This window comes from Denticeps clupeoides, chromosome 9 (genome assembly GCF_900700375.1).
Source record: "Denticeps clupeoides chromosome 9, fDenClu1.1, whole genome shotgun sequence".
In the NCBI taxonomy this organism is placed as follows: domain Eukaryota; kingdom Metazoa; phylum Chordata; class Actinopteri; order Clupeiformes; family Denticipitidae; genus Denticeps; species Denticeps clupeoides.
The window spans coordinates 8,780,171-8,795,202 of NC_041715.1; the positions used below are offsets into that span (position 1 = coordinate 8,780,171).

At 47.2% G+C, this 15,032-nt stretch overlaps 1 protein-coding gene across 2 annotated transcripts in view; it reads left to right on the forward strand.

Annotated features, from left to right (window-relative positions):
- The first annotated feature begins 2,470 nt into the window (after positions 1-2,470).
- The window catches only part of znf385b (zinc finger protein 385B), a 75,914-nt gene continuing 63,352 nt past the window's right edge, over positions 2,471-15,032 (forward strand). Inside the window, exon 1 of one of the 2 annotated variants that reach the window (XM_028991053.1) lies at positions 2,471-2,591. In XM_028991053.1, the coding sequence (XP_028846886.1) occupies positions 2,489-2,591 (103 nt within the window). In that variant the 5' untranslated portion in view covers positions 2,471-2,488. The remainder of the gene's footprint in view (positions 2,592-15,032) is intronic. The other variant, XM_028991052.1, reaches the window with a different exon arrangement.

The window sequence follows — 15,032 nt, forward strand, 5'->3', positions numbered from 1 at the left end:
TCTCTGAACTCCCAATAATGTAGAGGAGTCATTTGAAAGCGCTCCTCCCCCTTCACGGTGACCTTAAAAGTTTTGCCAATGGCAACCGGAGGACTGAAAGTGGGTCCCCTCCAGTTGCGGGTAATGGGATGTAAGCGTTTCTCCTGTGGGATGCGGGGGTTGGGCCGTGGCATCACCGCTGATTTCGAGGCTGTCAGATGAATGTTGTATGACATCGGGGAACGGGACACTGCCCCGCGCAGAGATCTACGGAGCCCTAAAAATAAATACGTCTGCTATGGGCTCCCTGCGAAATCCTCACGCTGTGCAGCAGTGCCGTCAGAAATGGCCGTGGATGTTCTGGATTTTGACATTTATGCGCATGCCTTCCTGCGTTCTAAATAATAATTTATGATGTTTAAGTCGTTTCTCAGCGTAGGACCATGTCTCACTGGCATTTTTGGCACAATATAACCTGTCTCACCAAAGACAGAAGATGAGTTATTGCTGATTTCAAGTATGCTCTTACTGTAGGCTGTGGGTAGAGATGACCACAACTCAACTTTGGCCGTTCTAGAAGTGGCATCAGTGGCTTATTCGCAATTTTACAACCACAGTTGAAGTGAATGATTGCAATGTTAAAAGGGTAAGATATATTTGGGCTGATATGTTGGAACCAAGGAAAATGGCAAAATGTAGTGCTCTGCTAGACTGGGTCAGAGCGTCTCCAAAACGACCTTGTGGGCGGTTTCCGGCATGCCGGGGTGGTTGGTGCCAACCAAAACCGAACGTGCTCCATTCTGTACATTTTTATTCAATTTTACTCCTTTATCCGCTTTACCAGGAAGTTACTTTCAATTCTGCTGTTTCATAAGAGGTATTTTGCTAAGTACGGGTAGCTCAAAATCACTATAGTCAGAGCTGCCGGGATGATGGAAACAGCGGGGGGGAAAAAAAAAATTAAATCCTGGTTGCCATGTGTTCAGAACACCGCCCAGACAATTTAGTCTATGGCTCAATTGTATATTTTTATATTTCTTTTGGAAAAAAATCACCCTGGAGCCATGACAGGAGCTCTTTTACATTTCAGATAGGCACGATGCGTCGTGAGAAATTTGCAGGTGGCTAAACACAGTTCCGGGTCAGGCTTCAGATGCCTCCTCGCAAAATTGTGCTGCCGTGTTCCCAAAAAGTCTCTCATGCAACTAGAGACATCACACGGAGACGATACGTTAACGTCGCTAATGTGACTGTTGTGGGTCCGCGTCCACGTGCACAGCGACTCCCCGGAGTCTGCAGGAGAAGAATGCATCGGAGAGACGCAGCAGAGGGCGGCCTGCTTCTCAGCCCAGATGAGGCTCAATCCTGTTTTTACCTCAAAAAAGACCCAGGTCCTCTCGTATAATGATGACATCCGTCTAGTGAAAAGCACTGCACTGGACGCAGATTCGTATCGCACCTCCTGCCTCGTGATGCCCTGCTGAAAGGTCCATCCTGGTGCTTTTTGACACCATGTAGATGTTGCTGAGATTTCGGCCTCTGTTAAAAAGAGGTATTTAAATGGTTGCCATCATTGGTCAAAGTCACCAGAGGAAGTCTATGGGTGGAGGGTGGAGTTCTGAGTAGGTGGCTTTGTAAAGGCCTGTGTTTAAATTCTAAAATAAGGTTTTACTGGATGGCCATCTCTATAGCATACAATTAGGGGTCCAAACCTCCTGGCAAATCCTAAATAGAAGGAGAGTAGAAACGTTGTGAACCGTACTTAACCACTTAAGCTGCTCTAATCAGAGGAAAAGCAAACAGACGAGGCCTTTATCAACTGTACCCCTCCAGTCATAGGCTGTACCCCACCTCCCCATTTCCCATGGAAGCGTAACAGTAAGTAAAGATTGCCCTGGTGGTTTTTCAGCCTTCAGTCAAGGATGAAATCACAGAGGCCAATCAGAATCAATACCTACCTGGGAGAACCGAAAAAAACAAGGCCTGGATTTAGATCTCAGGTCCAGAGCTGAACCCTCGTTCCACAGCCTGGATGGAGACCGCTGGAGCCCATGCCAGGTCACGGGCAGGGTCTTACTCGGGAGTGACTTAGGCCACCGTAAGGTGCAGTCACACCAGTCACTCACACCTAGAGACAATTCAGAGGCCTTGTCCACACACACAAGGTCCAAGCCGGGATTCAAACTCTCAACAGTGGAGGTGTAACCGCTGCCCACTAGGATATACACACAAGTATTAGATCAATCAGTCAATGAACCAATCAGCCAAATTGAATTCAAAGAGAGCTTTTTACGATAATATATTTGTGGACACTTTATGGACTGCCTCGAACTACAGATATGCACCTAAATAAATAAATAACCTAAACCGACACCGGGGGCCTTAAAAAAAAAAAGGCCAAAAAACAAATAAATTCAGTGTTTTAAATGAGCAGGCTGGATGGGATGGAGCGGGTCCTTCTCCCGTGCGGCGCCGGGCGGGCGCAGGTGAGGCGGGCGGCGTGACGCGCATGCGCGCCGCCTCTTCGGCGCCGGGCGGGACGCGCGCGCATCGCCGTCGAGCGCCGGGAGCCCGAGAACGAGACGCGCTCCACGCAAAACTCCCACCAGGAGGTGAGTTCCGACACTTTCTTCTCCTCGCGGAGCTTTCTGCTGTTTTTTTTTTGTTTTTTTTTTTAATCTTGAAATGTTCGTTCGACGTGTTCGGGAGCTCCGCCGTGGCGGTGAAGGTCGACGGCGGCGCCGGTGAGTGAAGTGGCGCGGCGTTGATAGCGCTTCGCAGAAGTAACCCAATTCCTCCCGGCTCCGCCGCGGCTCGTCGCCTCGCACCTGGCCGACACGGACGTTTATTTGTCGCCGTCCGCAAACGATTCTGGGATTCCGACGCGAAGCGAAGTGGACGCGCCGCCAACTTCGGGACGGAGAGCGTCCCGAGGAGACTCCCGCGTTTTGAGACTCTTTTTTTTTTTTAAATTATTACTCCTGTTATTCTTGATTACTATGATTTTTTTTTTAATAAACCCACGCCATTGAGCCGTGCACATCGGCGCCGCCCGTCCATTCACGCGAGGAAGTTCGTAACGTGTATTTTTTTACCTTGTGCGCGTTTATGTGTTCTTATCTGCCGCGGTTTGACCTTGTGTGACATTTGGTCCCTCCAGTTAACGTCTCGGGCGGCGTGGACTTTTTTTTTCCCCACTGTGTGGGGGCATCTGCTTTCAAAAATGTGGCGTCCTGTTGTAATGCGATTATTGCAGCTTGTGCGTGATCACGCGTCCACTTCCCTTTTTTCTTTTTTTATTTTAATATCGCGTTGCGTTACCTCGCGTCGCCTCAAGTCCCAAAGGTGTCATTAACCATTCGGCCGAATTGGAATGAGAACGATCACGCAAATCGTGAAGTAACGCACCGTCGGGTTCAGCTGTATATACCCCCTGCCCTTAAACCCTGGGGGCGTGTCCACCGGAGGTGCCGAGGCCACGCCCCTTTCCCAGAGCCGATAAATGGACGCAACTTTATTTAAACCTGCGGGGTCGGAGGACGTCGCTCTCCCTGACACATTTTTAACATTATGACTTTATTTACTCACATTTTGCTGACTAGCACAAGGGCACCAAGTTGTGTAAATTGTGCGAACGGGGGGGATGAAGGCATAGCTAGCTAGCAGCTGGTGATGGAAGCGGTGGTGCTGATGCAATCTAGCTTTTATAAAGATAAAGGGGTACGGGCCGGGCCAGGCGTTCTCACAAGCCAGGATTTGTGAAGGTGATGAACGACTGTTGTAATTTTGTAAAGTCACTTCTGACAACATGAAATTTATTACCCGTTTATTACATTGAGAATCCGTAACAAAGTCACTGTCCTAGATTTATGTAATATGAATGAAACCGAACAAATTCCCGTGTATTAGTTTTTTTTTCTCTGTCTGTCTGTTGGTGATTTATGAGGTAACCCAGTTAGGGGCGTAGAACGTGGACATCGAATGCTCTTTATATAGTTATTTCAATTGTCAGGCAACGCTTCGGCTTCTCGGACGATGTGGTCTCCAGAGGTCCTGATTCTGGACCTGACCGCGATCGGTTCCCCCTTCGTTGTTATTTGCTCGTGCCGAGATGAGCTCCCCTCACCAGCGTCTGAGTCGCTAAGCGTAACTGGTTATCATTTTTTTGACGCACACACGGCCCAGTGGGAAATTGCCATGCGCGTACGCATTTCTCAGAGAGCGCTATGGCGTCCGCTGGTGAGGCTCTGACAGCCGCGCTGAGGCCGGAGTGATCCGTGCTCCGCCGGGTATGGAGTGTGGCACTTTGTCTGGCTGCAGACCAGGGCCCTTTGGCACAGCGTCGTCCCGCGGTCGCCTGATTTACGCGTCCTTCGAAGCCAGAGGCGGCGGTTTTTTTATCGGGGTGGCGGCGACGACAGGTTAAATTGCTGATTTGCGGCCGCGTGGGCAGCCACTGAAAAAAAGTTGATGGTTTTGGACACCTGCGTGCGGATGGCAGCAGCAGACGGGCGCCACGTCTCTCGGCCCTCGCCTCGTAAAACCTGTACTCAGGGGCACATGCCTTTTTTGCAGGTGATGAACATTTTATTGCTCTTCTTACTGCTGTTGTACTTAATACGGTAATAAAAGTGAATGTTTTTGAAAGCCTTCCAGAATATTCTAGATCATTGATCCAAATATAAAGTGCTCTGTGTTGTTTAGTAATAAATCAATATTGTCGATGCACAATTATTGTACAGAAACGTTTCTGTTGTCTTGATTGCCGTAATGAAACCAAATATATGGATATAATATTTTAGATTTTGAGTTGTGTACAACATTACGCCCCCAATGCCCCTACTGACTGGTGCATTATGGTGATTTATGAAGACACTGAGAGAGAGTGTGACCCTGGCTTTGGGTGATGCTGTTCGTACGGGTCTGTCAACAACGTAATTCAGCAGCACTGTGACATTTATCAGAATTGTGTGAATTGTGATTTTTCAGACATCAGCTCATTGTAGGCAGCGTGAGAACCGGACGGCAGAGGTTTATTCCTGACCTAGAGACACTTTCTGACCACTTTATATTTGCTCATACACACACACACACTCACATATACATATAGATAAACAGTACAGTTCAAAAGTTTGGCCACACCTTCTCATTCAATGTGTTTTCTTTATTTTCATGACCATTTACGTTGGTAGATTATCACTGAAGGCATCAAAACTATGAATGAACACATGTGGAGTTATGTACTTAACAAAAAAGGTGAAATAACTGAAAACATGTTTTATATTCTAGTTTCTTTGTTCTGATTACTGCTTTGCACACTCTTGGCATTCTCTCGATGAGCTTCAAGAGGTCGTCTCCTGAAACGGTTCTCCAACAGTCTTGAAGGAGTTCCCAGAGGTGTTTAGCACTTGTTGGCCCCTTTACCTTCACTCTGCGGTCCAGCTTCACCCCAAACCATCTCCACTGGGTTCAGGTCCGGTGACTGTGGAGGCCAGGTCTCCACTTTTTATTAAGTACTTAACTCCACATGTTCATTCATAGTTTTGATGCCTTCAGTGAGAATCTAACAATGTAAATAGTCATGAAAACACATTGAATGAGAATGAGAAGGTGTGTCCAAACCTTTGGCCTGTACTGTACATATGACAAACACTCATCCTATTGTCTTATTGATCAGAAATGCAGGGCAAGGACTCAGAATGCCACCTGTCACAATATGTCAATATAAAAAAAAATGATAAAAATGTTACATATGATGTATCCCCTTACATGGTTTGCGATATCATATTGTGTAATTCCATATATTGAGGAATTTGGCATAGCCCCAGTGATTTTGACCTTTTAGTTTTTTGTCTGGCATCATTGCGCAAAAATGTGAAAGAACATGAAAAAGCAGGTACAGCATCCTGTCGGTCTGCATGCTGTGTAAGTGGCCGGTGGTAATTAGTCCCATTCTGTCCTGTGTGATTTATAGAAGGCTCACCTTGGTGTGAAAGTGATGTATGAGTTGAGTGTGTGAAGCGGGCATTTCTGCATAAACCTACACCTGCAATTTAAGCAGGATTAGCGGCCTGCGTTTCACAATGGACTTTTTCAAATTAGTCTAGACACTTCCTTTTGGTGACATAAGCAATTCACTAGTTTACAGTATTGGCACACAGACGATCGTGCTATGAATTGTATTTTTGTAGTAGGAAGACAGCAGTGATGTTAAAAGACACCCAAAAAATACAGTGAAGTTATTTTAGATTTTATTCCAAATTATACACATACCATAATTGTATAGAAAACTCATGTATACATCATGTATCGTAGAATCTGCATGGATGCATGTCATTGTCAATGGACAACAACAATATTTCAGCTATGGTTTCCCACCCCTGGTGCCGATATCTTGAAGATCAGTCTAATCCTAATTGTGTGGATATCGTCTCTCATACCGAAAGAGCAACCACCAGCAAAGGCCAACGTTGGGGCACAAGCTGCCGTTTATGCCACGTGGATTAATGTGTTCTAATTATATGAAATAAATGAGAGCATGCAATGCTGTAACCAGCCACCTACATCACCATCTGCACGCGTGCCTTTGACCTCACATTTATTTTTTTTGTCCTCGGGGAGCCCAGGGGCGGTTGCTCCTAACTGGTTGGGAATGGGGCAGAAATAAATTGCCTCCCCGTCCCACATGTCTCTGCCGAGCTTAACAAATGATAACCGACGTCCCGGGAAACTGGGATATTGGGAAGGTCGGCCAGGTCCAGTAATTAGCAGGAGGGGGAGAAGCTGGAAGCTGGATGGGATTGGGGGGGGAAATCCTTTCTTTTTCGAGGGATAATGAATCATCCCTGGGTTGCCTTTACTGGGACTATTTCTGGGAATCTGGATGCGGAGAGCAAAAATACGGGGAATCTGTGTCATAAGACCACTTTTCCTCTGAATATTTCATCCCCCCCCCATCCAGTTAACCACACCTCCGCATCCCTAATGGGCTTTTCGCTCGTCCTCCTGCTCAGCTTGCTGCGATTCACATGTATGAGAGAACCCTCAGATTATTCGGTTTCGTTTTTCTTTCAATGCATTGCAATTTCTCAGCTTCTCCTAAAATATTTGACCAATCACATGGTTTAAATTCAGATTAAGCTGCACAGCAACTTATTGCATTTCTAAGAACGGCACGCTGGCAATTATGACTTTCAGACATTTTTTTCCTGGCACACTGAAGACACAAATATACCTGTCTGTATATTTCAGGGTCTCCTTTAGGAAACTCCTCACACGTGATGATGCCTGGTTGGTTGTACAGATTCCAGAATATGCCACATATTAGGTTTGTGGGTGTTGTGGGTTCAATATCCCAAATTGCCAAGGTTCCACTGAGGTCTCCTTGTGCAAGGTATCGTCCCCTTTGCACACTTGCTTTCATGGCTGCCCACTGCTCACCAAGGGTGATGGGTTAAATGCAGAGGACACGTTTAGTTGTGTGCATCACCTTATAGGAGCACTAATAAGAAAACTACATTTGTGTCAGTTACACAGCAGTTGAGGCGTATGTGAATTTTTTTTTTCCACGTTGCATGAACAGCCTGTCGGACTTTTCATCGCCCTGTACATTTCTCAGTTTCTTGCTGAATTCCGAGCGCCCGCTGTGTTACCCTTGTGTCAGAATTCACCACCATCGTCACCATCATCGTTGGGCAATTCATTTTGAAGAACAGCGGCACGCGATTTACATTTACAGCATTTATCAGACGCCCTTATCCAGAGCTACTTACAATCAGTAGTTACAGGGACAGTCCCCCCTGGAGCAACTTAGGGTTAAGTGTCTTGCTCAGGGACACAATGGTAGTAAGTGGGGTTTGAACCTGGAAGTGTGTTACCCACTAGGCCACTACCACCCTTTACAATTTTGTCACCAGAGACAATGCAGCTGTGTCTTGTAATGAAGTTTAATTTTCCTTGAGGAAAGAAGAAGAGCTTAACACACTGATCTTTCTGTTCACCTGAAACGAGGTGGTGCTTTATTCATTTGCCACACAGGACGTATCAGTCGACAAGCCGATGGCTTTTAAATGGATCAAAGGAATCAGTTCCGCTGGCCAGTTATGAAACTTAACCCAAAAATGATTTGAAAGCAACTCTCAAGCTAAAAAAAAATACCTTGGCCACAGATTTCTGCTCCTTGAATAGTAATTAGACGTTTATTTTTAAAACCTGGAAAGTAATTACACATCCTGTGTTGAAATAGCTCAGCAGCGCTGGCAGCTCTTCGTTCTTCGAGGACCGCTGGTAGTATTTTTAATGCGCGGATATCGATCGAGCCCGGATGAAGGGCCGTATTGAGACGTGTAAAGTGTAGATAATCTGCGTGGTTGGAATAATAGTGTACGTGGTCCTGAGACGTCGTGTTTATAACATGTGCTGACATCGCCTTCGGAACAGAGGACGATGGAGGAGATGGGACCATTTTTGAATAGACATGAGGCATATAGATATGCATATAGATATAGATATGAGCTAAGACCTAGAAACAGTATTGTAGAGGAAGTTGTGTGTGTGAGAACTGTCAATCGTACAACAGGCTCCTCCCATTTTAACCCTTTTTAAAACTCATCTTCTGGGTGTGTAGTCAGATCCCCCCCTCCACCACTCCCGGGGGCAGTGGTGGCCTAGCGGTTAAGAAAGCGGCCCTGTAATCAGAAGGTTGCCGGTTCGAATCCCGATCCGCCAAGGTGCCACTGAGGTGCCACTGAGCAAAGCACCGTCCCCACACACTGCTCCCCGGGCGCTGGTCATGGCTTCCCACTGCTCACTCAGGGTGATGGGTTAAATGCAGAGGACAAGTTTCACTGTGTGCACCGTGTGCTGTGCTGCTGTGTATCACATGTGACAATCACTTCACTTTTTTAAGATAGAGTTCTTTATATTTCTGTAAATCCTGATGACGTAATTGCGTTGACCTAAGGTTTGAAGGAGAACTGACGGGCGGGTCCCGTTGATAAAATGGCACCGCGTGTGCCGGAATCGAGTTACACCGGCGAATAATGCGATTTGCATTTTTATAAAATAGACGGCAGCTCGCGGAATCCGACGTGCGGAGAGATGTGCGATTTGGCCGGGCGACAGCTGCGGAACATTTGGCCACCTGTAATCCTTTCAGCGCCGATACCAGAGTGTCAGAGCGGAAACTCACACCGCCAGATCCCGGCGCCCTGCTGAGAAACGGGAGAGAATGGATTACGTCACCCCGCCACGTCTCATAACACGAGCTGTCAGTGGACCGAGGCCTCCGACTGTGACAATGACATTTTCCAGAGCCGGTTTTGGGCGGAGGTCAGAGAAAGCAGACGATTGTGGGGCGGGGCGGTAATGCGTCGGGAGTGTTTAATATAATCAGTCAGGCTGGAAGACTCGCCCCGCCCCTTTACGGTTTCCGTCTGGAGTAACATTACGGGGACGAGGAGTTCCATTAGCAGAAGTGCGTGGCTGGTTAATCATTCATGGGCCGTCTGCGGATGAAAAGGAATTGTGCTGTAATAGAAACTGGGAGCTCGGGGCGCGGGCGGAGACGGTTCCGTCCCGGAATCCCTACAGCTCGTCCAGGGGGGCGGGGAATGATACCCCGCTGAGCTTTCGGAAGGCCGCCCTGATTTGCGTGGCACTCTCGAAATGATTTTCTTTCCTCCGCGCGGTTATGCTCTTTTTTTTAAGGAGGCATCGAACCCTCGCGGCCTCGGCCACGTGTTTACCGCGCGTTTACCTCCAGTGATGGACGGTGCATCTCGCCGATCACCTCGGAGGGTCTGCGGCCGCCTTTCTGGCCCGCATTGCTGGCCGCTGTTCCTCGCTGTGCACTTGTAACCTGCCGCTTGAAGATTATCCGCCCGCTGAGGGCGCCAGTCATTTAGATTAAGAGTAATCTGATTGGACGGAGGTACAAATTATAGCACAAAGGGCCGCGCAAGTAGGTTAGCGGCCAAGCGTTGTGTATGCCATCGCGGAGATGATTGGTCCGGGACGGATTACCATCTCCCAAGATAATTATATGGTTAAATCCGAATCCTGAATGTGTAACAGCTGTAAGGGACAAACATGTCCCTTTTTTTTAATGCTGTGTTATGATATTGGAAATAATTCCCACTGACAGCATTTTGTGTGGCATGATCCAAAACCGCCTGTGACCCGTAATCCATTTGGCCTTTTTGTACACATTATGCCAACACGCTGGCAACTGGATGTCCTAATTCTGCGTGGGACATGCTCCCGCCTTCTTTTAAAAGGGTGTAAAAACACTGTTTTAATGCGTCTGGCTGGAAGTGTTATTACCGTACACATTACTCAAAAAAAAAAAAAAAAAAAAACCTGTAAAGTCTGAATCTCACCTTCATTATGGTCTCAATGGTCTGTTCACATTCATTCTATTACTGTGTGGCCCATAACTTACCAAACAACGACAAATAAAACGAATGAAGTAAAATCCAAGTATGATTTACATAGTATAATTTATGTAGTAGTAATCACTTTTATTACTGTTTCTTGGGACTTCATAAAAAACACAGTTCGTAAAGTATGGTTAACAGTAGTAAACCTTTAATACACAAATCTATACTGTGAATGGAGGTTTTAGCTAAACAGCTAATTTAGCACTTTGGTAATACTAGTCCACAGTTTATGTGTATGAGTAGTAAACGTTGGTTTCAGTTGTTTTCAAATATACTTAAACATTTAAATAGACTAGTACAAGTACAGGTCAATTTTACTGTGATTGAGTGTATCTCTGATAAGCGAACTCACTTTTACGTTCAAAGAAGCATGCTGACATTACATTTACGCCCTTATCCAGAGCGACTTACAATCAGTAGTTACAGGGACAGTCCCCCCCTGGAGACACTCAGGGTTAAGTGTCTTGCTCAGGGACACAATGGTAGTAAGCGGGATTTGAACCCGGGTCTTCTGGTTCATAGGCGAGTGTGTTACCCACTAGGCTACTACCACCACTACTACCACATTACACTCGGACTGCTTTCGTGTAAGTGATTCACTTCTTCACACTTGAATTAGTTTAATTGATAAAAGGAGGACTCCCTGTAGCGACTTGGAGCGTTATAAATTATTCTGCATCCTTCTCTCTTTACACCACCCAGTGTTGGTGTAAGTAGGCCAGGTTAATTAAGATCTCCCGCGACAAGGTCGCCGCGACCTTAAGACACATAGCAGAGGAAGGCAGCGCGGCTCGCTCCCTTGGCCGGCGTTAGGCCCCGCCCCTGCGGGCCCACGCTGCTACCATCTGAGCCCTGTTCCGTTGCCGGCACCTCTCGCTCCGGGGCGCGGCTTAGGCCGTTCCCGAAAGGAACCTGTCCCGTGTCACGCATGCTGCGTGACCAGGGACCCGCGTCTCTCCTTCTGTTTTAGTTCTTTATTTTATTTCCAAAAGCTCTCTGGGGAGCGCAGTCACGCTATCAGGAACCAAAGGCACTTTCAGTCCCGCTTCTCCACTTCCACATGCCGAACACACGGACAAGCAGGACCTGTCTCCTCCCCCCACCATCAGTATTGGTGACACTTCGGAGACCTGTCCGTGGAGGGTCTCCAGAAACTTCTTTTTAAACGCTTGAACTTCTCCTGCTGCGACAAGGACGCTAAATGAAACGGGTAGCTATTTCCGTTTCCCGGCGTCCCCGCGTCCCTTCTTTGTTCCTCCGTCCTCTTTTAGGCGGTGAGGGCAAAGCTTCGGATCGATGGGTTCGCGCCGAATCAGTGTCAAATTATCAGCACATCCATCACGTAGTCCTCGCCTGTGCGACCACGGCCCGTTTTTATCCATTCATTAATGACGCGTGAAAATCCTTCAGGTTCAAGAGGCCCTTTCCTTATTTTTTCGAATCCATTGTTTGCTGCCATCAATGCGGAAGGTCAAGGTCATCCAAGGGCTTTGTGTGCCACGATGCAAGGAGAAACCACGCTGGTTCCTTCACCATCCCTTCCATCCACAGCCACCCTCGGCTGTCAAAAATGGCTGGTGGGAAGATGGGGAGCTCTTTCCCAGGGAGTGAGACAATCATCTCCCTGTAGGCTCCTAAAGATGAAAGCAGAATTGCGGTGGCCCGTCTGCAAAATCCAGGGCAAGTCATTAACCTTCTTTGAACCTTTAACTTGTGCTTTGTTTTAAAAAAGCCGATTCGGAGCCTCAGATATGATTAGTCCTCCACGCTTTCGCTCACTCTGTTAATCCCTTTTCGGCGCGCTTCTGAAGCACCTGGCTGTTTTTGCCGTAAAAACTGAGTGAAATAATGGGGTTATGTTCACCAAGTCTGAGGGAAGTCAGAGGACCCCTGAAGTCCCTTGTGTGAGCTGAGCGGAGCGGAGCGGAGCGGACCGCCGTCCCAGAGGCTTTTTACAGGAACATTAGGGACGAGATGGACAGTAAGTCGAGCTGGTAGGCCCGACCCTGATATATATATATATATATGTGTGTGTGTGTGTGTGTGTGTGTTGTCTACGTGATTCAGCTGATAGTAAAGTGCTGTGTAAGTGGTAAATCAGCAACTGTTTACACGCCCGAAGCAGTCCCGCCACAGGATTTTCCGCCGGCGTTTCTGCTAAATGCGCCAAACCAGGCGCAGGGAAGGCGCACCGGACTGCATTTTCTCTAACCAGAACGTTCAAGGGCACCGGACGCTTTTTCCGACGGTCCGTCTTCAAGGCACTGAGTCACGGCATACCGCGACGGACAGGGGAAACCAGGGCCGTCTGTTGGAAGGCGGAAGGGGGGTAGTAGCCTAGTGGGTAACACACTCGCCTATGAACCAGAAGACCCGGGTTCGAATCCCACTTACTACCATTGTGTCCCTGAGCAAGACACTTAACCCTAAGTTGCTCCAGGGGGGGACTGTCCCTGTAATACTGATTGTAAGTCGCTCTGGATAAGGGAAACTGATAAATGCTGTAAATGTAAATGTAAATGGACGTAGCTTCTTACCGTGCAGCTTCCAGTCCGCTCGCCGGGCACGTGCTATCGAGGTGCACATCTGGCGGCGTGTGCACAGCCCGGGTAAGAGCCTCTCCCGGGAGCGCCCCGCTAATGAGACTTTTCAGCGCCCCTTCTTACACTGAGCGCTGCCACGCATTTAGTTCCTCTTAATTAGGGCTGGAATGGCAATGGCATCTTGTCACATAAAATGTGAAGATTGTCAATAAAATTCGTAGGCAATATATTTCACACTGTGAAATATAATGTAACCATGGGTGGTAAGACTTTTTATCAGTATTTTGTTAAAGTTAAAAACATCTCTTTTATTTACAGTTTAATACAATATTTCAGTAATCAGTTTTTAGCATTCTCGGTAAATTCTTCCACAATTAGACATCTATATGGCTTTTAAAACCATAAATTTTCCGTGGAACATCTTCATCAGACTAGGGCTTTTGGTTCCTATGTACAGTTAGTGAAGTGGAAGTGAACTGATTTTTTTTTTCTAAGTGAAAGTGAAGTGATTGTCATTGTGATACATTGCAGCATAGCACATGGTGCACACAACGAAATGTGTCCTCTGCTTTTAACCCATCACCCTTGGTGAGCAGTGGGCAGCCATGACAGGCGCCCGGGGAGCAGTGTGTGGGGACGGTGCTTTGCCCAGTGGCACCTCAATGGCACCTTGGCGGATTCGAACCGGCAACCTTCTGATTACGGGCTTGCTTCCTTAACTGCTAGGCCACCACTGAGCCTTTTTTTAATTTATTATTTAGTTTTTTAAGGCTTCCTCCTGTCCGAACCTCTACCTTAAAGACATGTGAACTTTACTCCATATTGTTGTTATATATTTGTTGTTTAGGCCCACCTTTGGAATATGGAGTATGCTGCCCTTTCGAAATGCTATTACAAAAAATTACCATTAGACTGGTTGTTGAATGGTAATGTTACAACGTACACCGCAAATCTAAGAACGAGTTTCATCGAAGTCACCAGCCCTGGCCTTCATTTCTGCAGATTCACAGTTCCACTGCATCTTTTCCAGCAGACTTGTACAGCCATTTAACCCTAAACACGGTGTTACGAAAGACTATAAAGTATTGAAAACCAGTATTTCTTGCCTCTAATGTAAATGATGTTGGCTGTTGGGAACTTGTATGAACAGTGTCTGATATAACTTTGGCTATGAATTTGTATTTTTTATTCATAGACGTGTTTGTTTGAATGCGATTAACTAGATTAGACCAGGTCTGGCCAAGCAGTTGCCTTCAGCTTATGACCCAATGTCCTCCTGAACCATTTTCCCACACCTCACCTTGCCGACTGCCGCGTTTGACTGCACCGTAAGCAGATTTTCACATTTCATGCACAACAGCATTTATTGCCGGCTGTCACAAACACAAACAGAGCGCTGTGTCAAAGAGTCCCACGGACGTCTTGGTGCAGTTGTTAGCATTGCATTCTTCTGGTCTCTGAATTTCATGGACCGAGGGGAGAGACATCGACCTGACAGTGGCAGAACGTGTCACCAGGTCGAACATATGTCTGTACGTCTTGGCGAAAAGAGCACAGTTCGTTTATTAATGGCCTGCCGAGCTTGCCGTTGCTGTATGGTGCACGGAGGTTGTGTCGGACATCTGCGGTCGCGTTAGTGATGATAGACTGTCGGAAACCAGCTGATGGGGGAGGGGCCAGCACAGCGAGCGCCCTACCTACCAGCCGACCAGCCAGCCTGCCAACCCCCACAGATGTCGTGGACGAGGGTCCGCCAGGCCTGCAGGCTAATCGTGTTCGCGGTCGGTCCCACGCAATGATGACATAAACCGACATTTTCACTGACATGGCGATGGCTGTTAATAATGGCCGCTTCGGCATGAGGAATGAACCTGGTGCACTGGGGTAGAAAAGAAAAGGCAGTTTCTGATGAACGCATGATTAATTGTGCTGCCCTAGTTGGTAGGATGAGGACAGTTCAATGCACCGCTTTAACGTTTGCTTTAATACTCTCTCTCTCTTCTTTTTTTTTTTTTTTTTTAGAGGGAAAGACGGAGAGGCATTAGCCCATTCCCACTGCTTGCTGCCCTCT